The sequence below is a fragment of the Natrix helvetica genome (assembly GCF_964273705.1).
Source record: "Natrix helvetica genome assembly, chromosome: 4".
NCBI lineage: Eukaryota > Metazoa > Chordata > Lepidosauria > Squamata > Natricidae > Natrix > Natrix helvetica.
The window spans coordinates 24,539,883-24,562,613 of record NC_138550.1 but is presented as its reverse complement, the minus strand read 5'-3'; the positions used below and the strand labels follow the sequence as shown (position 1 = coordinate 24,562,613).

General features: G+C 37.6%; 1 protein-coding gene across 1 annotated transcript in view; it reads left to right on the top strand.

Annotated features, from left to right (window-relative positions):
• The first annotated feature begins 3,474 nt into the window (after positions 1 to 3,474).
• UBL3 (ubiquitin like 3) overlaps positions 3,475 to 22,731 on the top strand; it is a 37,751-nt gene continuing 18,494 nt past the window's right edge. The window contains exon 1 of the mRNA XM_081951436.1: positions 3,475 to 4,710. Coding sequence (XP_081807562.1) covers positions 4,684 to 4,710 — 27 coding nt within the window. The 5' untranslated portion in view covers positions 3,475 to 4,683. The remainder of the gene's footprint in view (positions 4,711 to 22,731) is intronic.

The window sequence follows — 22,731 nt, the reverse complement described above, 5'->3', positions numbered from 1 at the left end:
CACTGGTGTCAAACATGCAGCATCACATTGCTGTCACGTGACACTTCACAATATTTTCTCCATTCACAGATTTGGGGTGGGCGTGGCCTGCATGTGACGCATCTGGCCCGCGATCCATCTGTTTGACACCCCTGCTAGATGGAGATCTCACAGAAAGTATGAAAGTATGTCTTGGCTCACACTTAGTTGTATCAGTTTAGTGAATGTTTGTGAGCATTATAAACAACTTTTACTTAGTTTGTCACTTGTAGCAGTTCTCATTTGGAAGGTTTATCTCACATTGTGTGCTTTTTGTGACAGGGCTATACTATTGGCACATAGAGGTAAACAATATTGATCAATCGTATTTGCTGTATATAGCTCTGCCCATCTCATAAAATATGATTCTAGGTGGCAATCAGTGGTGGGATTCAGCCAGTTCGCATCTATTCGGAAGAACCGGTTGTCAATTTTCTAAGAAGTTTGGACAACCGGTTGTTGGAAGAAATCTGATTTTGTTTTTTCCACTTTACAGGGCTAATCCTGTAAGGAAGGCAGGAAGGAGACGTTCTGGTGTTGTTTCTAGCCTAATCTTTATTGCCCTGCTTACAGAAACTGCCTCTCTGGTTAACCCTTATTACATTGTAACAGCCAGTGGTGGGTTCCTCCCGGATCGCACCGGATCGCGCGCGCTCCCTTTCAGCGCTCCACCTGGCTTGCGCGCTCCCTTTCAGCGCTCCACCTGGCTTGCACGCTCCCTTTCAGCGCTCCACCTGGCTTGCGCGCTCCCTTTCAGCGCTCCACCTGGCTCTCGCGCTCCCTTCTGGCGCTGAAACCGGAAGTACAGTTTTGCCCGGCCCTGGCGAAGCAACGACGCCTGTCTGCGCTCCACCAGCTCGGCTGGGAACGGAGATGTTTCCTCAGCGGAGCGGAGCGCCTGAAAAGTCTTTTCAGGCGCTCCGCTCCGCTGAGGAAACATCTCCGTTCCCAGCCGAGCTGGTGGAGCGCAGGCAGGCGTCGTTGCTTCGCCAGGGGCGGGGCAAGACTGTACTTCCGGTTTCAGCGCCGGAAGGGAGCGCGAGAGCCAGGTGGAGCGCTGAAAGGGAGCGCGCAAGCCAGGTGGAGCGCTGAAAGGGAGCGCGCAAGCCAGGTGGAGCGCTGAAAGGGAGCGCGCGCGATCCGGTGCGATCCAGCAGGAACCCACCACTGGTAACAGCTAAGCAGAAGCGCCCATCAACCTGAGTGACATTGAGTTGGCCACACCCACATGGTCACATGCTCACCGAGCTCCATCTACCCAGCTGGTCATTAGGGCAGGGAACCGGTTGTTAAATTACTTGAATCCTAACACTGGTGGCAATATATTGTAAATTGAAGGAACATACATATAAGGCTGCAAATGTAAAACACAGGCCATCTTGCTTTCATTGAAGAAAACATGTGCAGGCTAATAATAAAAGAGAATCCAACTCAGGTGTTTGCTGTTGGCAGTGTTTTTCAAGCTTGGCAACATTATGTGGACTTCAACTCCCAGAATTCATCAGCCAGCATGCTGTGTTTCTGCAGACAATATTTTTCTTTTAAGTTTGAATCAACATAGCCCTAATTAAACTTTAAAAATAAATTAGATTGGCTGCTATTATTAAAAGCTCTACTAGATTTCATAGGAAGTTAAAGAGTGTAATTAAAAAACTAAAACAAACCCAGAAAGATAATTCTCTAGGAACTGCCTGCTGATTTTAAAGCAACCAGATAATGTTTCCCTTTTGTTTATTTTTATATGCATGTGTTAGCTTATACAATTAAAGCTATATATGCACAGTTACAAAACACCTACTTTATTATTTATATCTTAAACAGTTATGATTTATATCTTAAACAGTAATCTACCACTATACAATATAACATTAATATTTTTTTTTACAAACTAATGTATATTGATGTGGCTTTTCTTTCTATATCATAGAATTTCTCTGTTCTTCATTTTTGTCCTTTCTTTTAAAAAAAGAGCATTCAAAAAAGCGAAAAAGGGCATATTCATTATTTCATATAGTAACATCATTCATCTTTGGGAAGTCTTTGTTATTTGTGCCTGGTATCTATCGTAATAAATGTAAAAAGAATGAAAACTCTACTGTTCCTATTTCCCGGAGAACACTAAACAATTGTTCTGCTACATGGAGGCTAAACAGTTGGAAAGAATCTTTCCCTGACAACAGAAAATGGAAACCATGTATCATATGATCCCTTGGGCCAATTAAACAATAGGATTGTCTTCATTTAGGAAGTGCTTATGGGAAATATGGGAAATCAGCGCTAGTTATAGATAGGCAATTACCGGTAGACATCTACAGGCATATCTTGTTTTATTAGGCTTCCCTTAATTGTGCTTCACAGATATTACACTATTTCACCAGACCCTCCATCAGCAAAAAGAATATGACTCGCTGAAGGTTCAGATGATTAGCATTTTTAATAATAAAATATTTTTAATTAAGGTTTGTACTTTTTTTTTAAGATTTCAACATCTATTTCTTCAGCCATGTCATGTTGGGTACATATACAGTATTTCACAACCAAGGCAGGAGCATGCAACTCACAGAGGCTGTCAACGATTGAAGGGCATTCTTGTCAAAAACTAGAATGAGACTGAATGCTTGGATCTGGTCGATCGGCAGACTTAACAGCTCCAAAGTTTTAAATGCCCTCAAAGGTCCTTTCCCAAAAGCAAACAAAAGAAGATACGCTATCTATATTTGCATGACTATTTACTCTCACCACACACTTCAGCCAACTATTTGGGATTCGACGACTCAGTCAACTTTCTCCTAGGGCGGATCCGGTTGGGTAATCACGAATCTCTCGCTTTTATGACCTTCTGCCCACAAAGTTTGGGAATCCTCTCCTTTGAACTGACACTGAATTCGGGTATCAATGCCGACTGTTTTGATTTTTTTCCGGTTGCCTGAAACGGTTATCGCCTCTGTTTGTAGCTCCTTGATCCTGGGGCGTCAATGAAATGTTTCTTTTTCTCCTGCTTGGGGGCGGGGGGGTTGGACTAGATGACCTCCTACAAGGTCCCTTTCAACTCTGTTAATCTGTCTAAATCTCGTCTTTGGTCCGTTTGTTTGTTTTGCACGTATGTGTCAGATTCCTGGAATGGAGAAAAAACCAAATGTGTTGGGTCCTATGACTGAAACCAGTCAAACCGAATCTCCACCCCCCCCCCCCAAAAAAAAACCCACATAATGCACTTTTGACTCTAGCAGGGAATTTCCAAGCCTTTAAGCGTTCAAAGGCGGAGCTGCCACAACAGCAAACAGCGGCCAGAGCCAAAGTTGCACCGCGATGAAAAGGCGGCCGCGGTTACTTCCGAAGCTTCAGAACTACACTTCCTAGGATGCCCCGCGCGCGCGACGTTGTCGCTCACGTCCATAATGATGGGCGGGGCCTCACTTGACGCGGTCACCGAATAGCGATCCGGAGGCGGAGCCTAAGCCGAGTGGAGGGGGGGGGATGGGGGCGTCGGGTCCGTCTTTCCCCTGCTGTGTCCCCTTTTCTCCGCTCGGCGTAGACGCCATGTTGGCTGGAAGGGAAGATGACAAGAGGCGGCTGCGGGAGTAGCGGCGGCAGGCGGTGAAGCATACCGAGGAGCGGAAAGCGCGCCGGGGAAAGCCGTACTCCGGGCCCTTCTTTCGTTCAACGGGGCTCCCTGGCTGGCGAGAAGAGAAAGAGCCGCTCCTCCGTCTCGGCTGCGGGGGGCTTCCGTTAACCGTCTTGCTGCTGAGGGAGACCCCGCAGGGGGGGGAAGAAGAGGCGGAGAAGGAACTGTGGAGAAACGAACCGGCGGGGGCGATGAAAGCCGAGACTTGAGCGGAGCGGGCGGCGAGGGCTGCTGCTGCTGTTGCGAGAGGCAACTGCAGTTTAAATCCCCCCTTGAGCTGCTGCTGCTGCTGCTGCAGTTTGAGGGGGGAGGGTAACATTTCTTTGTCCCTTCCCTCCCTCCCTCCCCTCTTCCCCGGCTTATTTTTTAATACGTATATCTTTAACTCAGCCTTGTAAATGCTGTAAGGAAGCACGCCTTTCCAAGGAAGAGAAGTGCCCCCCCCACCCCACTTTCACTTGCTGAGGATCGGACGAGAGCAGCCTCCCCCTCCGCCCGTCCCCCAAGAACTTTGGCCTCGGGGAAAGAAGGACGGTCGCTGCTTTATTTACTTCGTTGAGTGCCTGTCGCTTATTATTTTTTTCCCCCCTCTCTTCTTTTTAATGAGAAGGTGACTCGGATACAGAACTATCCTCTGAATCATCCTCGTCATTCATTATTGGTCTAGGCTGGAGAGGAAGAGCAAGAGAGGAAGAAAAAGCGCTCCTACACAATTCATGTTGTTGTTGTGTGTTTTTGCCTGGTCTATCTGGCACAACTGGCGTTCGGGCTGCTGTTGACAAGAATCCGTTGCTGTCTTTGGTTTCCCGGTGGTTTCCTCTCCGATCCAGCCTATTTTTTAATACCAATTGGATTATTTTGTCAGTTTCCTTGCTGCGGGGGTCAGGTGCTTTTATTGAAGGAAGCAAACGCACACAACTTACCAGGAACAAACCAAAGATTGGTTAGCTGGAAGATCTTTTACTGTACCTGTGTTGTTTTGGCTGGTTTTTTACGTTTTCCCTTCTTTGTTTCTTGAAACCGACAGCGTAGTTATCAAGATGTCTAGCAGTGTTCCATCTGATATGGTAAGTTTGGATTTGACTTTTAATTCCAGAAATGGAAAGAACTGATTTCCAGGAAAATTGATTTGTGTTGCAGCAAGAAGTGTTTTTGTATATCAAAGGCCAGATTATTTTAGTATAAGCTTTTGTGGGTAGAATCTACTTAGTATTTATTAAGTTTATTCACAGCCTTTTCTCCAGGAGTTCAAGATTGCTTACAAAGGGGTTTCCCTTCATTTCCTTTTCATTTATTTTTACAACAAATAAATGATCCTGTGATGTAGGATGAGTTGTGACTGAGTAATTGGCCCAAAGTTACCCAATTTCCTTTGATGGGGGTGAACTTGAATCTGGATCTGCCCAGTTCTGTATTGTACTACACTGGTTCTTCCTAACAGATCTGAAAGGAAGAAGCATCCTACTTTCAGTATAGTAGAATTAATCATCTACTTTCTTTTACTATTTAACTTTTTATAAACATTTGAGATTTAACTTGAGCACAAGTATAAATGAAACAAAATTATATTTTCATTAGGCTTATTTTATTTGAATTAATCAACATTTTGGTACCTTTTTTCCTGTTATAATTTTATTATTTCAATCCAATTACAGTGTTTAATAACTTCAAAAGACTATAATTTAATACAGTGTATTGGTTGCAACAAAACATTCTAGAAACTCTTCTCTTTCGAGCCATGTCTTTCTGAGGTAATATTAGATATTATGCTAATAAAGTGCTTAATTAGTGATCAGAGTACATTTAAAGTCTGGATAAAAGGAAGCAAAATTATATACTTTAGAGAGTACCACCTACAGGTATTCTTATGAATAAACATGTTTGAATCTGAATTATTCTTAAACTTTGATACATTATTAACTCGATTCCTTTTTGGCAATATTTTGGTTTCATATTCAAAGCATACAGTAATGATTTTTTTTTTACTACTTATGTGATTCTGTTTAAAAAAATAAATGGTAATTGCTTTGGGGCATTAGTATTCTGTATGTGCTATGTATATGCATACAAACCTCAGCTTTTAAAACTTCAGTTCATGCTTGGTAGGAGATTGTTTTTGGCTTTCCATAGCAGGAAAACAGTAATTTGTGACCAAGTCACTACTATAATAAAGGTTGTACCACAGCTTCAAACTTTTGCTTAAAGTAGCTGAGCAAAGTATTAGAGAAAAAGGATAGCAAATCATGTTGATTTCAACTTTGAACTGTTTTTTATTTGATTTTCTTTGCAACACTGTGGCACCTTGTCTTTCATTATAATATACATTTTTTCTAACAATGCTTCTTGAAAGTGTGTGATGGATTTGAAAAATACCCCCTATATTAAGATGATAATAAAATATGCAGCAGTAAACTCTTAATGTTATCCATCTGGTATTTTTGACTTTGTATTTTGCTGGATATTTAATTCTGAATGGATGTCAATTATTGCATTGACATAAGCACTATTTAGTGGGATGGATAATTAAATCATATCCTTCTATATAATGTCTTAGGAGTGTGCATAGATTGTAAAACATGTTTTGTTTCACACCTAAAGCACAGCCCTCATATTCTGGATATTCTGATGAACCATTATGGATGGATTGGTTGCTGTTGGCAGAAACAATTTTGAATGTTTTTGTTTGGTGCTGCAGCTGAAACCAGTCCTACAGCAATCCCAGAGTCATTTTTGTAGGGTAGATAGGGCAAAGCTGGTGTCCACTTGTTCCTTTCTCCCCTCCTTCGGAAACAAGGATACCTTGTGCCTCATTTATTTTCTCCAGATGGCCTATGCTACACCCACTTCCAAATGGCCTCAGTTCCCATAGGCCTGCCTGCTCACTCTTATCCTTTCTGGTATCTTTTCCTCTCCTGCCCTCTCTCAGTTGCCACCACTAAATAAAATCTTCAGCTTTGGCATTTTCCTCTACATTTCTTCCACTGAAACTCTTCAGTCTGGAACAAACAGCACTTTACTCTGTATCTGGAACAAAACGACCCTGCTTCATTCCATATCCAGACCAAAAACACATGTTTTATATTGGGTATAAGCCAGCCAAAATCATCTATTCTGTACATGAAATTGTACATGTTTTTCCATGTTCCTAAGGGTGATAATTGAAATGTAGAACTTAAAACTGTTTCACTTTTAATGAACCTTCATTAAAATATATTAACAATTTATTCTGCTTCATTGTCTTTTGCTCTGTTATATCTGAGCATCCAGGATGGGCTTTATATAAAATGACCATATATATTTGCAACTATGTAGCAGTTCACATAACTGGTTCTTAAAATTACCAGTATAAAGCTATGGAATGATTAGGAATTGTCCAGACATGATTTGAAATTAATATTTATTGTCCATTGTACTTTATTTTTAAAAAACCTTAATAGAAGTTTTTACTGAAACAATTGGTTCTTAAGCAAATTGCTTCCAAGAATTGCATTTATTTGGGTCTAGTTTATGTATTTCAATCTGTGGGACTTCTACTCAAAAACATATATATATTCAAAAACTTATATTCTTATATTAAAGAACTAGTTATATAAAATGTTACTGTTTTTCTTACATTAACAAAGTTTGCTTACAGAATACATTTGCAAAACAGCAGTTGAACTTCTTTTGTTTGGTTTTCCAGTTCATATATGAGACTTGAATATTAATCTTGTTAGGAGCATTGGAGCAAAGTGTGGTATGTTAATGCACACGTATAAGAATCATGATATCATGGAAGTAGAAGCTACTGAAGAACTTAGAACCAGGGCAGTTAAGACCAGTAGCCCAACCCACTTTATAAGGTTGTTGTTATGTGTGTGGTTTTTTTAAAAAAAACAGCAGCTGATTCTACCTACTACTAATGTTATTTTGTAATTAGAATAACATTTTGTCTTAACAAATGTCAATTTAATTCATAAGTAAAGCATTTCCAGTCATTTAGTATTTAACAATACCATTATGTAAATTATAACATAAATTGACACATAACACATAAAGCATTTAAAATTACATGATTTTGTTATATTTATCTAAATTTCTTCAGATGTAGTGGATTTTTTTTTTACAAAAAATTGAATGTTGTAATGATGTCTGGATGAAAACTGTGTCCATCGCATTCAAAGTACAATAAATAGGGATGGGGTGATTATAGGTTTATGACAGCAATTGGGACCAGAGCTGTGTGGTAGTAAAATGTGACAGCATGTGCATTGCTTTCTGATGACAGTTCTGGCATTCCTGATTGCTATCATTATGCAAGGTCCTCACAACAACTTTGCTACTTCTGATTTCCTGCTAACTTTGCTGTTGGCTATGGGAAGCCAGCAGGGAAAGACTGAAATTATGATCATGTGACATGCTTCACTGTAATGTTGTAATCATGAACCAAATATCCAGATTGTGACCATGCAGACACTATAATAGCCAGAATTCCAAGGAACCAGTTGTAACTATCACTTGTTCAATGCCATTGTAAGTTGCAGTGATTGCTGAACAATCATTAAATGTGAACCACCTATAAATATTTTTTTCTCTACTATGAAACTACAATAATTGATTTGTAACTAATATGTTTAAAATGCCTTATTTTGAAAGTTTGATGTTTTCATGTGTCTGAAAACGCATGAATACTTCAACTGCATAATCTATTTGCTAAATATTCTAGTTAAAAGTATTAACAAAATTGTTCTCCATTATTTCCTGATTAATATAATCATGTTTTCTACGCATTCCAGACATGCCAAACTTGTGTATAGCTGATGAAGGAAAATTGTTAAAGACGAAGGCCTAATAAGACTGTTGGATTGTTTCTGTTTTGTGTTAAAAGACCTTCAATATGGTGCATATGTGCCATTTTCTTTGCCTAGGTATATTTCCAGACACTCAAATGATATTGTCAACATTCTATGAAAAATAATAGATTTCTTAAAATTTAAAAATATGTGGGATTGAAGAACATGTTTTAATTTAATTTAGTTATGTATAAAATTGAAAAGATTAGTAATACAGTTCTCTCTGTTGATCCCATATTTTCTATTGCAACAATATGCTACTTTTTCATATTGCAACAATATGCTACTTTTTCACATGAATTAATCTTCTGAGATTATTTAAGGAATATAAATATATTAAGTAATAAAAACTTAAGTAAAATCAAGTCTTTCTTAATTTGAGTTTCATTTTGGGTGACTAAATAGATATGTTCCATGCTATTTTCTTGGCAACTGCTATTGTGGCAGAGCAAGCTGATACATGGGATTGGTCTATTTGAAGCACCTCATCTCTAATTATACCTGCCCCTTTAAGTCTGACAAAAGAGGTATACTTGTCAGGAAGTATCATCTGGTGGAGCCAAGAGGAGAATCTTTTCTATCATGGCACTCTCCTTTGAAACATCATCTCCCCAGAGATTAGATTGAATCCGATGCTGCAGGCTTTTCATAAGATATGATTCTGTAGCTGTGTAGTGGAGTTTGTAGAGTGTTAATTGATTGCTATTGATTTCTTATATCTTGGCTGTTAATTCTGCTATATGTTTTCAATGTGTTTTCTACAATATTGCTTTCGGGACTTTTATATGATTTTTTAATTGTTATAAAGCATGTATTTGAGATTGGTGGCCCTATAAATTGAAATAATTAATTGGATTAGTTGAAGTAATGCTAAAGTAATTCAGTGCAATTAAATAATAGTTAAAATGTTAATATACTTAACTGTTTACTAATTCCAGGTGAAATTAATTTTAAAAATATGATTTCATCATAAGCTTTGAAATATTTTTGTAACTCATTATATTCTGAATATATAGCTAAAGTGTAAGGAAATTTATTTGAAAGTTAAGAAACTATAAATTCAAACAAAAATTCAGTTTAATTTCACAACATGTTTTGTGATGACCAAAGATATGCTTGTTGCAGATTAGAAGCATCTCTTACACAGTGATATAACCCAGAACGTGTTATTAATATTTTGACTCCTTTTAAGCCTATAGTTGAAGCATCTACGTTACTGTGGATAATCTTGAGAAAAACAGCATGGCTGAATTTGATTAATTCCTGGATAAGAGATTCCCTGGACTTCATCCTACAGCTATAGGCTAGGTGAGAAGTTGAAAAAATAACTTTGAAGAAACAATAGCAAACAATTTTTGTAATAATCATAACAATATAATAGTAGTATAAATAGTAATTTATTAAATGTATATGCAACCCAACTTCCAGAAATTCTGGTCTGTTTACAGTTGTTAAAACATTTAATAAACAGAGCAATACCGAAAGCATAAGACAAAGGAACAAAATGGCAGAGAGGTCAAAAAAGGAAGAAAGGGACATCAATCATCCTCTCAGAGGACTGAAAAAGTCTTTAGTGCCCTTTGAAATCCTTGTAGGGTGGAAACTGTTCAAATTTCAAGAGTAGCTTCAATCCATAGGGCAGGTACTACTACAGATAAGGCCCAGGGGCCCAGTAGGTGGAGTTGCTTAATCAATGGAACCTGGAGTATGCCAATCCTGCCTGATTGAACCAGTTAGGCAGATACTATGAAAGAGAAGTGGTCTCTCAAATAACTAGGACTTATGCCATGTAGAGGTTTAGAAATAGTGGCCAACACCTTGATTTGCACCCAGACACAAACCGGCAATTAGTGCAGTTTGTGAAACAGAGGTGTTACATGGGCATATTGAGGCATGCCCATCTTTGCCTACACACCTTCATTTTGGACCAACTGAAGGTCAGGAAAGTCACAGGAGATGAATTTGACCTATGAGAGTCTTTATTTTAGTACTTTATCTAGTGTCACCTTTATGACACTACATTCTGTCAACTGATATGTGAATTTCTTGTTTATCAATTTGAATAGTTGCCCCAATTAAAATATTCTTCTGACCATTTGTGCCACACTCATGCAAGACCGGAGTCTTAATTTTCCATTTCTGTCATAATTGCTAAAGTGTCAGATACATGTTTCTGTTCCTGTTTTTGTTGGTCAGCCCCTAAATGTACAAATACGCTACAGTCAAAATGTGATTAAGCCACTGTAGTTGCAGAACTGCTGCTGTTTCCTAAGCAGAAATACCATGATTAAGAAAATAATGGGCAATATAAGTAAATTAGAAGATTGACTTTTTAAAAAGACAATAATGCTTATGATACTGTATTTATTGTACGCAAACCTTAGTTTGAACAGTGCCAGTTGGTATTGGAAGAAGAAGAAAATATCAACAGTGACATAATCAGATATTGCCTTGGGCTCTTTGAGAATTTGCGTCAGCCAAAGGGAGTTTCTGTTAACAGTGTGCTATTGAGAGATGTTCTGCTAATGATTTAGCAAATGATGTCAAATATACTGATGCATGAACATAATCTTTAAATAGACATGTTTATGTTTTTTGGGGGGTTCACCAATGGGAAAAGTGTAACTATGTGTTCCATCTGTGCTATTTCCTTCCTGATGTGTTAATAATGAAGCTATTAAATACCATTGTGACTTCTAAACTCTATTGAATTCACATTGGAAAAGTTATTTCTGCAAGTAATTTCACTGAGACATACCCATATAAAACAATTATCAACAAGGAGTTCAGGATATCTTGTCTTCAAAACAAATTTGAGCCTTCTGTGGTCTTGCTGCTTTGTATTTAAATTCTTCTAGGGTTTTGGTAGTAGCTCTACTGAAGCTTTTAGCTTTGCAAAGGCATAGATAGCTACGCCTAATCTTTAAATGTTGGGGTTAGTGGAAAACAAGCTGAGCTCTGATTAAATCCAAGGAAGACAAAGTTGCTGTTCATACTGGTTTCCCAGAAACATCAGTTTTAGTATTAGGTCTAGGTCAGGAGTCCCCAACTCCCGAGCCATGGCCCACTACTGGGCTGTGACCTATTTGGAATTGGGCCATGCAACGGCGTGCATGCACGTGTGCACAGCTTGACTTGTGCAAGTGGAGCTGCACACACATGCTTGTTGGCCTGCCGCTAGTGCAAATTGGGCTATGCATGTATTCACATCAGCCCACTGCTCGCACAGCCCAGCTCTTCTCTCCCTCCCCAGCCAGGCCGCCAAGCCACAAAGGTTGGGGACTACTGCTCTAGGGGATGCCATGCTCCCCAAAACAGCATGCCTGTGTTATTGGGGCTTCCTGGCATTGTGATTTCTGTGTGAACAGCAAGTGGAAGCCATAATAGGATGATGCGAGGATTGCTTAGGTTTGGTTGATATGTAGATATAGTTCTGTCTGAATCTGGAGCTCTTGGCAACAGTGATTATGCCTATATTACCACTTGGTTGATGTGCAGTGTGTTCTAGAATTGAATAGAATAACAGTTGGAAGGGACCTTGGAGGTCTTCTAGTCCAACACCCTGCTCAGGCTGGAAACCCTATACCATTTCAGACAAATGGTTGTCCAATCTCTTCTTAAAAACTTCCAGTGTTGGAGAATTCACAACTTCTGGAGGCAAGTAGTTCCACTGGTTAATTCTTCTAACTTTCAGAAAATGTCTTCTTAGTTCTAGGTTGCTTCTCTCCTTGATTATTTTCCATCCATTGCTTCTTGTCCTGCCCTCAGGTGCTTTAGAGAGTAGCTTAACTCCCTCTTCTTTGTGGCAAAGAACTTTTCTACATAGGGTTGTCTTTGAAGATGACCCAGAAACTAGAATTGGTACAGAGTAACTAGCAGACCACACCCTCTACAGTAGAAGAATCCCAGTTTTAGGGTTGTTGTTATCAGTCGGTTTCTGGGTACAAGTTACTGCTGGTTTTCTTTTATGAAGCTTTACTTGAAAATGAAATGAAAAAGCACCTTTGAGACTTTACTTGGCGTGGTGTGAGACTACATTAGATCTGACTTGTTCTGAATGAATTTGTTCAACCTGTCTAGTCAAATGCAGATGACTTGCTCTAAGTTCCAACCCAGCAAGAAGTAAGGCACACTTAAGCCAGAGTACAGTACTGTCTCGACATTCTGTTGCCTCCAAAAGTATGCTCGGCCTCTTTACTCTTGGCATTCAAAGAAACACTTAAACATTCCTTTGTAAGGAGACCTTTGAGGCATGATACCTAGCTGATGGTGTTGAATGACAATCTTTTTCATGTATTATGTTAGTTGTTCGTTTATTGGTGGGGTAGGACATTTGCCATGGTAGAATTTTTTAAAGTTAATGTTTACACCATCCATTTTAGATGTTGGCACTCTAAAAATTGTTATATAATATGGCACTTGTCGATGAATACAACATAATGCCTGCTGTGTTAGAACAAAATGAAGTGCCACAGTTTAGTACATTGTCGAACCCTAACAAGAAAACGATGTGAATATTGCCATTACAGAAGGAAAGCGTTGCTGCTGTTCCCAGTTATATTTTTTTAAAGAAGTCTGGTGACTGCACATGCACCTTTGCAGCTCACTAGGAATGCAAGTAAAAAAATAAGGTCAAGGAGAGGGTAGGAAAAAATGTTGTAAAACAAGTTCTACTCTGTCTAAGAAGAGTTACATTGTTGTGAGACTGGAATATATAGCTTAGTAGTTGACAGAAATCGCAATCTTACTTCTTGTGTCACCACTCTCCCTCCCTGCTTCCCAATATTAAGAGTAATTTCGGAGGAAAATAGAAAATGTAAGACATAATTTAGCAGAAATCAAATCAATACATAATGGTCTTAACTATGCTAGTATTTTAACACAGTACTATAGTATTTACTCAAAAATATGGATATATTCACCTGAGTGACTCTGGCTGGTTCACAGTTAAAAACAACTAAATTAAATATACAGACATAAATCCATTAATAAACCATATTGTAACAAAAATTAACCATAATCGGCAGCAAAGCCCAAAACTACATCACATTCAATATTGTCATAATAAAATGTTCATAATAAAAACTCCCCTCTACCTCTAGAGGAGAGCTCAATGGCAAAGCCAGGTCTTCAGGGCTTTCCTAAAGGCCCCCAGGGTCAGTCTAAGTTGATACTTTAATGGGCACACAGCAGAAAAAGTTATTTTCCTGGATCCTTTTAGATAACATTCTTTGGAGGGTGGGATCTTTAACATGATGTAAAGCTGGGTATCATCCAGAGGTGGTAATCAGCAGGTTTTGACCAGTTCTGGAGAAACGGTAGTCAAAATTTTGAGTAGTTCAGAGAACCGGGAAATACAACCTCTGACTAGCCCCACCCCCATCTATTCTCTGCTTCCCGAGTCCCAGCTGATCGGGAGCAAATGGGGATTTTGCAATAACCTTCCCCTGGAGTGTGGTGGGAATGGAGAATTTACAGTATCCTTCCCCTGCCACACCAACCAAGCCATGCCCACCAAGGCATGCCACTCCCACTAAGCCACGCCCACAGAACTGGTACTAATTTTTTTTTTTGAATCCCGCCTCTGGTATCATCAGAGAATCATCCCACGGTGACTTCTTCTTAATGTTTTTGAAATAGTGTAAGCTACTTTAGTCAGTATAGAAGGAGTAGATAGTAAAGAACTAATTAGATTGTTAAATTGCAATATTGAATTAAAATATTAAGTATGAAAATAATCAATGGCATTATCTTTCTTGCACTTTGAGTTCTTGGCAGTATCCAGAGAGTAGTTACCTTTAAAAAAAATTATTTTACACAGGCTTGTCCTATTCCTTTTTTAATTTACCGGAAGTAGCCTGTTTTTTTCATAAAAGTACAATTTGGTAGCTATTTACTATAGATAGCGAAGCATTTTTTTTCTTACTTAAATATTCAAATTAATTCTTAAAATTTTTTATTGGTTTTAAAAATTTTTACAAAGGAAAAAGGGTAAAAGGTTATGGAACATTTTGACAGCTACATCGTGCGGGGGGGGGGAGAAGCCCCCCCAGGTCTCGCAACTTTTACAAAAACAAAAAATAGAAAACTATGAAGATTTACATAGATATTAGCAGTTTTAAGTCAAATCATCAGTATATTTCAATCATTTTACTTTTGTCACTTCCTTAAGAATACATTGTAACAACATTTGGTATAGTGTTTCAATTCACTTTTGTGATCTGAGTCTTCTAGTTGTCTCCTCTTCCCCCCACCCCCGTCCACTGGCAGAGCCTCAGCCCCTCCCTGCTTTATATCTTGTGTAGATATATCACCTAATACATATATATCACCACATCACCTAATAGAGCAGTATGTTTTTTCATGAAAGCCTCTGCTTCCGCAACTGTATTAATTCTAATTCTACTGCCCTCCCAAAAAATCAACATGCCTTCTGGTAACAGCCACCTGAACCAGATCCCATTATTATATAATTTTTTTGCTAAGAAGGTGTATTTCCTTCTCTTATCTCTTACTTTCTTTGGGATCTGCTTAAGAATGGCTGTTTCTTTATCCTTATATTTTAATGGACTTCCCCTTTGAGCTCCTAGAACCTCATCTCTTGTGGTTTTTCTAAGAAATTTAACATGAACTTCCTTGGGATATTATGTGTTCTTGCATAGGCTGAGTTAATCCTATAAATCAAGTCAATATCCCACCCAAGCTGTTGTTTATCTCTGTTAATATATTCTGCTAACATTGTGGTCATAATCTCTTAATATTCAAATTAATGTGGTGCCAGAAATAAATATGGTTTTGGTAATTCAATAAGGTATAAATTACTTTGGTCATGATGTGTAGTGAATTCAAGTTAGGTATCAGTTGAAAAGAACATTGTTCATTGAAAAGATTGATGTTTAATCCACAGTTGCTAAATATGGCATTCAATGTACCATTAAAATCTCCTGTTTGTGTGTAACCTTTAAACTGGGTGAAAAGGTGTGTTGTAGTGTTAAATGTTTTGAACCAAGGGCTAAAATGTACAGAATGCATCGAAAATCAGGCACTAGGAGTCCTGTAGAATTGAAAATTGACAAATTTTATAAAACATTTTATCACATAAAAATTATTATAAAAACATTTATGGCGTATTATAAGGTGTTATAAAACACTTGTTCTGGTCAGCTGGTGATGTTTATCTGTGCTATATAATTCAGCATGGTCTACTTTTAAGGCAGACACACCTCTAAATATCTCCACAAATTTTAAGAACAGTTCCATTGAAGGCAGTTCACTAGAAACTCTGCCATTGTTGAAAGCATTGAGAGATCTAATAAGGAAATAAATTTCTCTGAAAAGCTGACCCAATGCATCATCTTGTCTAGCATTATATTAAATATGACTTTCTAGATAGCATTGGTTTTATGAGTAAAAGACAACACAAGAAAAATCTAGGAAGAATGTGAGGGATTTTGGGGGGTTGTTTTTTTTCTTGTTTTCTTCTTAGTCTTATATTATGTTTTTTTCACCAAAGAATTTAGAAAAATACTAAAGGTTTATGGAGTACATGAATTAAAAATGCTCATGGCACGGTAATAATATACTCCATATTGTTAATTTAAATTATATATGATGTAAATGTTAATAATTTACTCCAAAATGATCTATAAAACTATGTAAGAGGAAGATGTTTCTTAATGAGATTGCTATGATTTCTAAACTAAAGAGAGAGCATTTTATAAGAGCAGCATTTATTACTGCCTTAAAGGGGATTGGAGAGAAAGTCTTCCAATTTTCACAATACAAGGAAAAGTCATTGATGCTTTCTTAGCTTGTGTGCTCTCTTGTTTATTGTGATAAATAAGTAGTCTGGGCAGCATTTCATATATTGCTATAGAGACTAAATTGGAAACATGGAATGGATTGATCTGCTGGCTACAAGTTTTGGAGTTGGAAGGAACCCCTCTTGGTCTTGTGATTCTGCTTGTCAAATCCATAAAAAGGCCAGAGCAGCTGAAAGTAAGCATGGCAGGCTACTTCATGGAAACTTGCATTTCTGAATTAATGGTATTAATTCTCCATTTAACTAAGGAAACTGATTAATCTATGTAAGTAAGCTATGATGGATAAGAATTCAATCTTATATTTTGTGACAAAATTACTAATTAATTCACAGTTTTAAATGTTTAAATCAACCAAACTTTCAAATTTAATCTTCAAGCATGATATAATTATATACACAAGTGCAATAAGCTATATAAACATTTTTTGAATCTGTGTTCAAGTTACACTAAGCCATAAAACTTAATTAGCAAAAATGCAGCAGGTTGTGATTGTTTTGAATGTCACCTGGGTGATACAATTAGCCAAACATCCATTCAATTTATTTAGAGATAAGTATTTTTGTTCCAGAGGTGGCCAAAACAAAATCTAAAATAAGCCATTGTTGCATACTCTGGTTATATGTGAATGCTTGTAGCTTGCTTACTATGTTTGAACAACGTATTTACTTTAAATAAATAATCAAAAACTGTTTGCTTATGGATTAGCATGATGGTAAGATATTTTTATATATCCTGTATCAGTAAAAGATACTAAAAATATTACATTTTTCTAATTTTCCATTTGCTTAAAACACTTTTTCCAAAACTAATACAAATTTAACATAAAGATAAATTCTGTTAACAGAATAGTTGTTGGAATCTATGCCTTGGATATCTTTAATAGAATTCTATTTAAATTTTCCTGAGGCATTATTTTTGATGGAGCGACTGGAGCTCCTCCTGGATATTTTATCTGTCTGTTAATTTGCTTGCTTTCTGGAAAAAGCTGAGAAAAGAGATTTTCTACAGGGCTTTTGGGATTCTGTGCACTATATTTGGGGTTTTATTAATTTGGAGTTTATGTTTTATATATTATTGTATATTTTATATAATATAATATCTCCTCTTTCTTTTACTTTAGTCCAGGGGTGTCAAACTCAATTTCATTGCGGACCGCATCAGGTTGTGTGACCTTGGGGGGTTGGGGTGGACGTGGCCAAGGTGGGCATGGCCAACTTAACATCACTCATGTCGGGGATACCTGTGGTGGTCTGAGCACTCTGCCAACGAAAACAGGCTCCCAAACTCTGTTTTCGGCTGCAACGGCCTCCTGCAACCCTCTGCCAGCGAAAACGAAGCTGGGGAGTGCCGCCTTGCAGCCCTTGTGAGCTGCATTTTTAGATGCAATGGCCTCCTACAACCCTCTGCCAGCGAAGGTGGAGCTCAGGAGGGCGGTAGGCAGCTGTCCTGAGCTCCATTTTTGCTGGCACAGGCACCGCGGGCCAGTCCTTCGCTATTTCCAGGGTGACGCCGCAGGCAAGATCTAAACACCCTGCGGACCAGATCTGAGCCTTGAGTTTGATACCTCTGCTCTAGTCCTATAGCGTCATCTGCAGATCCAGACAATTTTGATATTGCTCTTGTTTCTTTTCCATCTTGTCTTCATATCTGGTTTTCATGCATTTGTCTGGGATGGTATACGGACTCTTGCCTTGGACAGGGTGTTTACAGTGCTCTTTGGAACTCTCTTTCTCTCCAATCTCCCTTATTCTTCCCTGACTTTGTCCTGCTGCTGGTGAAGTCACATTGCTCTTGATGTGTAAAAAAGCTTACTCTCTTGAAATCACTTTCTCTGCAATTTCTCTCTGCTCTGTGAGACTAGGGGAAGAAGAAAAAAGTAAGCGATTTCTGTAGGCAATCTCTCCTTTGCCTGACTCTTCCTTGCTAGCAGTGGGAAAGAATCAAGCAGAGGAAAAATTGCACCCTCATATAGAGTGGAGAGATTGGAGCCAAAGGGATTTCAAGTGAATAAGCTGTTTGGCATATCTCTGGCTCGCAGTCCAGGGCTGCAGCATGATTATATTGCTTTCAAAGTATACAAAACAGTAAGCAGGCACTTAAGCATTCCAAAGGAAGAGGAGTGGTTAATAGGCACTAAAAAGCCAAAAATGTGAAATTAGATTGTCTCTTTCTGATTATTTCTGATTATTTCAGTCAAATTATTTCCCATTTAATTATCACTTTGCTTAGTGGCAGAGTTTCTGGTCCCAATTAGGGTTGTTAAGTGAGGACTCTGTATTTATTACATCTGAGCTTTGGTCTGGATTATGTATCCAATTACTGGATCTTATCCAATAAGATTATTATTGGAGAGCATATAAATTCGATCGCATAGCACTTTTTAGTGTAAATGATAGAGCATGTAGTTAAATTTGTTAATCTAATGACTACTGAGTTGTTATATACCGTCTTGCTATTTATGCACTTATGTAGCATTGCATTGGGTTTTACCTCTTATTCCCAGAATATTAAATTCACATGATAGTGACTGCTTTCATTTCAACATATTTTGATGCAAGGGTAATGAGAATATGTGCACAATTCCTCAGCTGTTGAAATTATGTCCCCAAATACTTATGTTATTTTACATACTCAGGATTAGAGTGAATAATATGTTTATTCTGAATTAATCATCCTGGTAATGTGTCCAATTGGAAAAACTATGCATAGATAATAAAGGCTGCATCTATCCCCATAAAGCCTTGGTTCTGATACCAACAGAACTTCCAAATTGCCACTGAGTTGTATTTAGATAGAGAAATGCATGAGGAACAATCATATTAAGCTCTTGCCCTCCCTACTTTTTCACTCTAATCCCAATTAATTTTTGGAGTAAGGCTCCTATTATACATCATAAAGAAAATGACCCTCATTCTGAAAAACATTTGCTGGTTGCGAAGTCGTGTCTGACCCATTCGTGACCCCATGACAGTGTTCCTCCAGGCCTTCCTATCCTCTACTATCTTCTGAAGACCATTTAAGATCATGCCTACTGCTTCGGTGACTCCATCCAGCCACCTCATTTCTCTGTTCTTGTCTAATACATATTTCAAAGAAAACAGTTCCACAGTTTTCCTATATCTATTTAATAATGCTATTCAATATAAGAATTTATTTATTGAAATTATATGATACCCACCTAGCCTAGAAATACTCTAGGAATGCTGAACTTTGACCCTGAAAACGATATATGAATTTGTAATAATCTACCCTGAAGAAAAGTAATTCTTTCAGAGGGGATTAGGGTTCAGCAAGAAGTAAATAAACCACTTGCTTCTCAAGCTTTGCTGTGACCTTATGCAGGAAAGCATGGAGTGAGTTTTGATAGTACTCCTTTCTTGTCTTCAGAAATTTGATAATGTTTAAGGACAATTTATAATTCCTTCTGAATTGCAATTTTGTGGGAAATCTTGACCCACAGTGTAAAATTTTTACTGGTACTCTAATAAAATTAATTTATCCAAATGAAATACTAAGTCAGTTCCTGAATGTTTTCTACTCTAGCACTAATCCTTAAGATTCCAAATGGAAATATTTCCTGGCTATGATAGTTAAATTTCCTTAATTGCAATAATGGATGTTGAATATAGAACTTGAGCTCTTATCACTGAACTATGAACTTACTCTGAACTTTTTAAAAGGCTGTAATTCATTTTAGATTGAGGTTTGCTGACAACCTTGTGGATATTATTTTTAAGGCCAGAACAGAATAATTCCAGAAGCATAAGATTATGTTACTCTAAAAATAAAACGAATATGTTTATTAAAACAATTATTTGAGAATTTATTATTAATTATAAAATTATTGATTTGATGATTACTCTTTTAAAAACATTCAACTTTAATATATAATGAGTAATTTTGGAAACAATTCTGTATTTGTAAAATAGTTTATATTAAGGGAAACTAATTTTTATATTGGGTTAGTGTTATGCATTTCAGATAGTTGCTGGTTTTTTTATGAAGAGCAGTATAAATTTGTAAATACAACATATCAATGTGATCAATTTTACATTTGAAAAATAATGTACGTATTGTATGCTTACAATTTATTGTATAAAGGCAGTTATAAAAAGATGGTTTCTCATTTCCTATAATCCAATACAATCAAAATGACACCATGCAACTTACAAAAAAAATTAATTGTTCCTGATATTACCAGAAACATTTTATCTTAAAGTTTGAAATTTGAATTATGGATTGAATTTAAAGTCATTCTTTCTGCTCACTTCTCCACCAAAGAAGAGAAGAAGAAATCTGAACATAATAAGGACAGATGAAGCTCTGGGCATGGAATAGAGCAGGGATTTTGAAAGCTTTTGCCATCGTCTCCCTTTAGTATAATCTTAATGTGCATATCTCCCTTAAAAATCCAAACACAAAATTGAACACAAATGAACAATGAAAACAACACACTGAAACTTTGGGAAAGATGAATTTATTAAAAAGTACAACTAAAAGGTTCTATGCACCTTCCCTGGGCTCTGTCTGCACCTCCCCAAAGTAGGGACACTTCACAGTTTGGAAATCCTGGTGCAGAGATTGATTCCCATGAGGAGAAGAAAAAATGAGAGTTTTTGTGTAAAGAGAGGAGACTGATGATGGCATGAAGTCTTACCAGTAAGGTTTGAGGAATCATGTATCAATATTTCCAAAATAAAATAGCTTAGTATTTAGTTTCCCCAAAATTCTGATCTTCAATCTACTTATTTTGGATACAGCTAGAATGTCAAGTAATTGGGTTTGATTGGGTTTGTGAATGAGCAAGCTAAGTAAAGGTAAATGTTTCCCTATCAGTTGTTTCCGACCCTAGGGCACAGTGCTCATCTCTGTTCCTTGGCTGAGGGACCCAGTGTTATTCGAAGACAATTTCCATGGCCATGTGGCCAGCATGGCTACACGCCAAAAGTGTATAGAATGCTCTTATCTTCCCACTGAAGTGGTACCTATTAATCTACTTGCATTTGCATGCTTTAGAACTGCTAGGTGAACAGGAACTCTGGGGCAAGTAATGAGAGCTCACCCCATTGCAAGGAGCTCAGGTCTCGAACCCAGGCTGTCAGCTCTCTAGCTGACAAGCTCAGCGTTTTAGCCGTTGAGCCATCACACCCCCTCAGACTTCAGCTAAGTATCCTTGCCAATATTTTGATTGAATGCTTCACTTTGATAACACTTAGTTCTTTCTCCCTCTTCCATAAGGGGACATTAGTAACTAATTCCACGGAGTAAAAAGTGTTGATTTTTCTTAGAAAAAACTTGTTAAGTTTCCTCTTTTTTATTTTTGGATAGTTGTTTCAGATAGCATTTTAGAGAAAATAACTTTAGCAGTGCTTGCAGTTCTATCATAACAACTGCCTTCCTCTGATCTTAGTTTTATGCTTTATAAGGTATAATTGAATTCTTAAAACATGTTTATTATTGCCGTTTAGTTGGCTTTGCTCAGTTATATAGTTATCTTTAAACGCTAATTTCAAAATTAACATCCCTCAAGGATTAATTTTGTTTTTTCTGTCCAGAAGTGCTTGTTCAGTAACTGCTTTATAATGATTGGTTCCAAATACTCCCTATTCTGTTTGAGAAAGATCAGTTTGGTGTAGAAGATGGAACACTCAGTTTCAATATGGAGGCCCAGTATTAAGGTTCCTGAGTGACATTATTGGCCTTGTAACTACCTGACTAAATTATATTGCGTTCATTTAAAGGTTCGATATTTGCTAATTAGCAATAAAACAATTCTGCATGTTTGTTGTAAAACAGAGATTGATTGGCCCAGTCAATTAACTATGTTTGAAGGTGTTGGTTTTTGTGATGCAGTAGTTAATGAATCATGCATGGAAGGCAAGAAGGTTACAGTGTTTTATGCACAATTATGAAAAAGCTGTGTCAAAAATCATTATTACACTATTGTTCCAGGGAATTGGGCAGTTCTGTCTTTTATCTTAAACATATGCATGTTTGATGTTTACAAAACTATTGTGAAAAGAACTTCTTTGTTTTTGTTTCATTCATGTCTGAGCTACGATTTCTGCTAAAGTAGAACCAGTTCTTTCAGACTTGCACAGTAATGAGGAAAGCAGTATTTTCACTCAGATTCTATTTTTGTAATAACAATATTTGAAATTTTATTAACGTTACTGCTTGTTACAAATGCTACTCAGCAATGCCTTGCATTGTGCATACATCTTCATGTGAATTCAGGCGATACTTAAGTGTGGGTCTTTAAAGATTGGAGAAAACTAGATTAATAGGGGCCTGAGAATTAGTAAGAAAAATGGTGACAAGCGGAGACAGAGATTATGACAGTAAAAATCCGATTGCTTTTTGGGAAAGTGGGTTTGGTATCTTACAGCAAGTTCCCTGATGCTTTTTCTGGTTTTAGATCACCAGCCTCAAT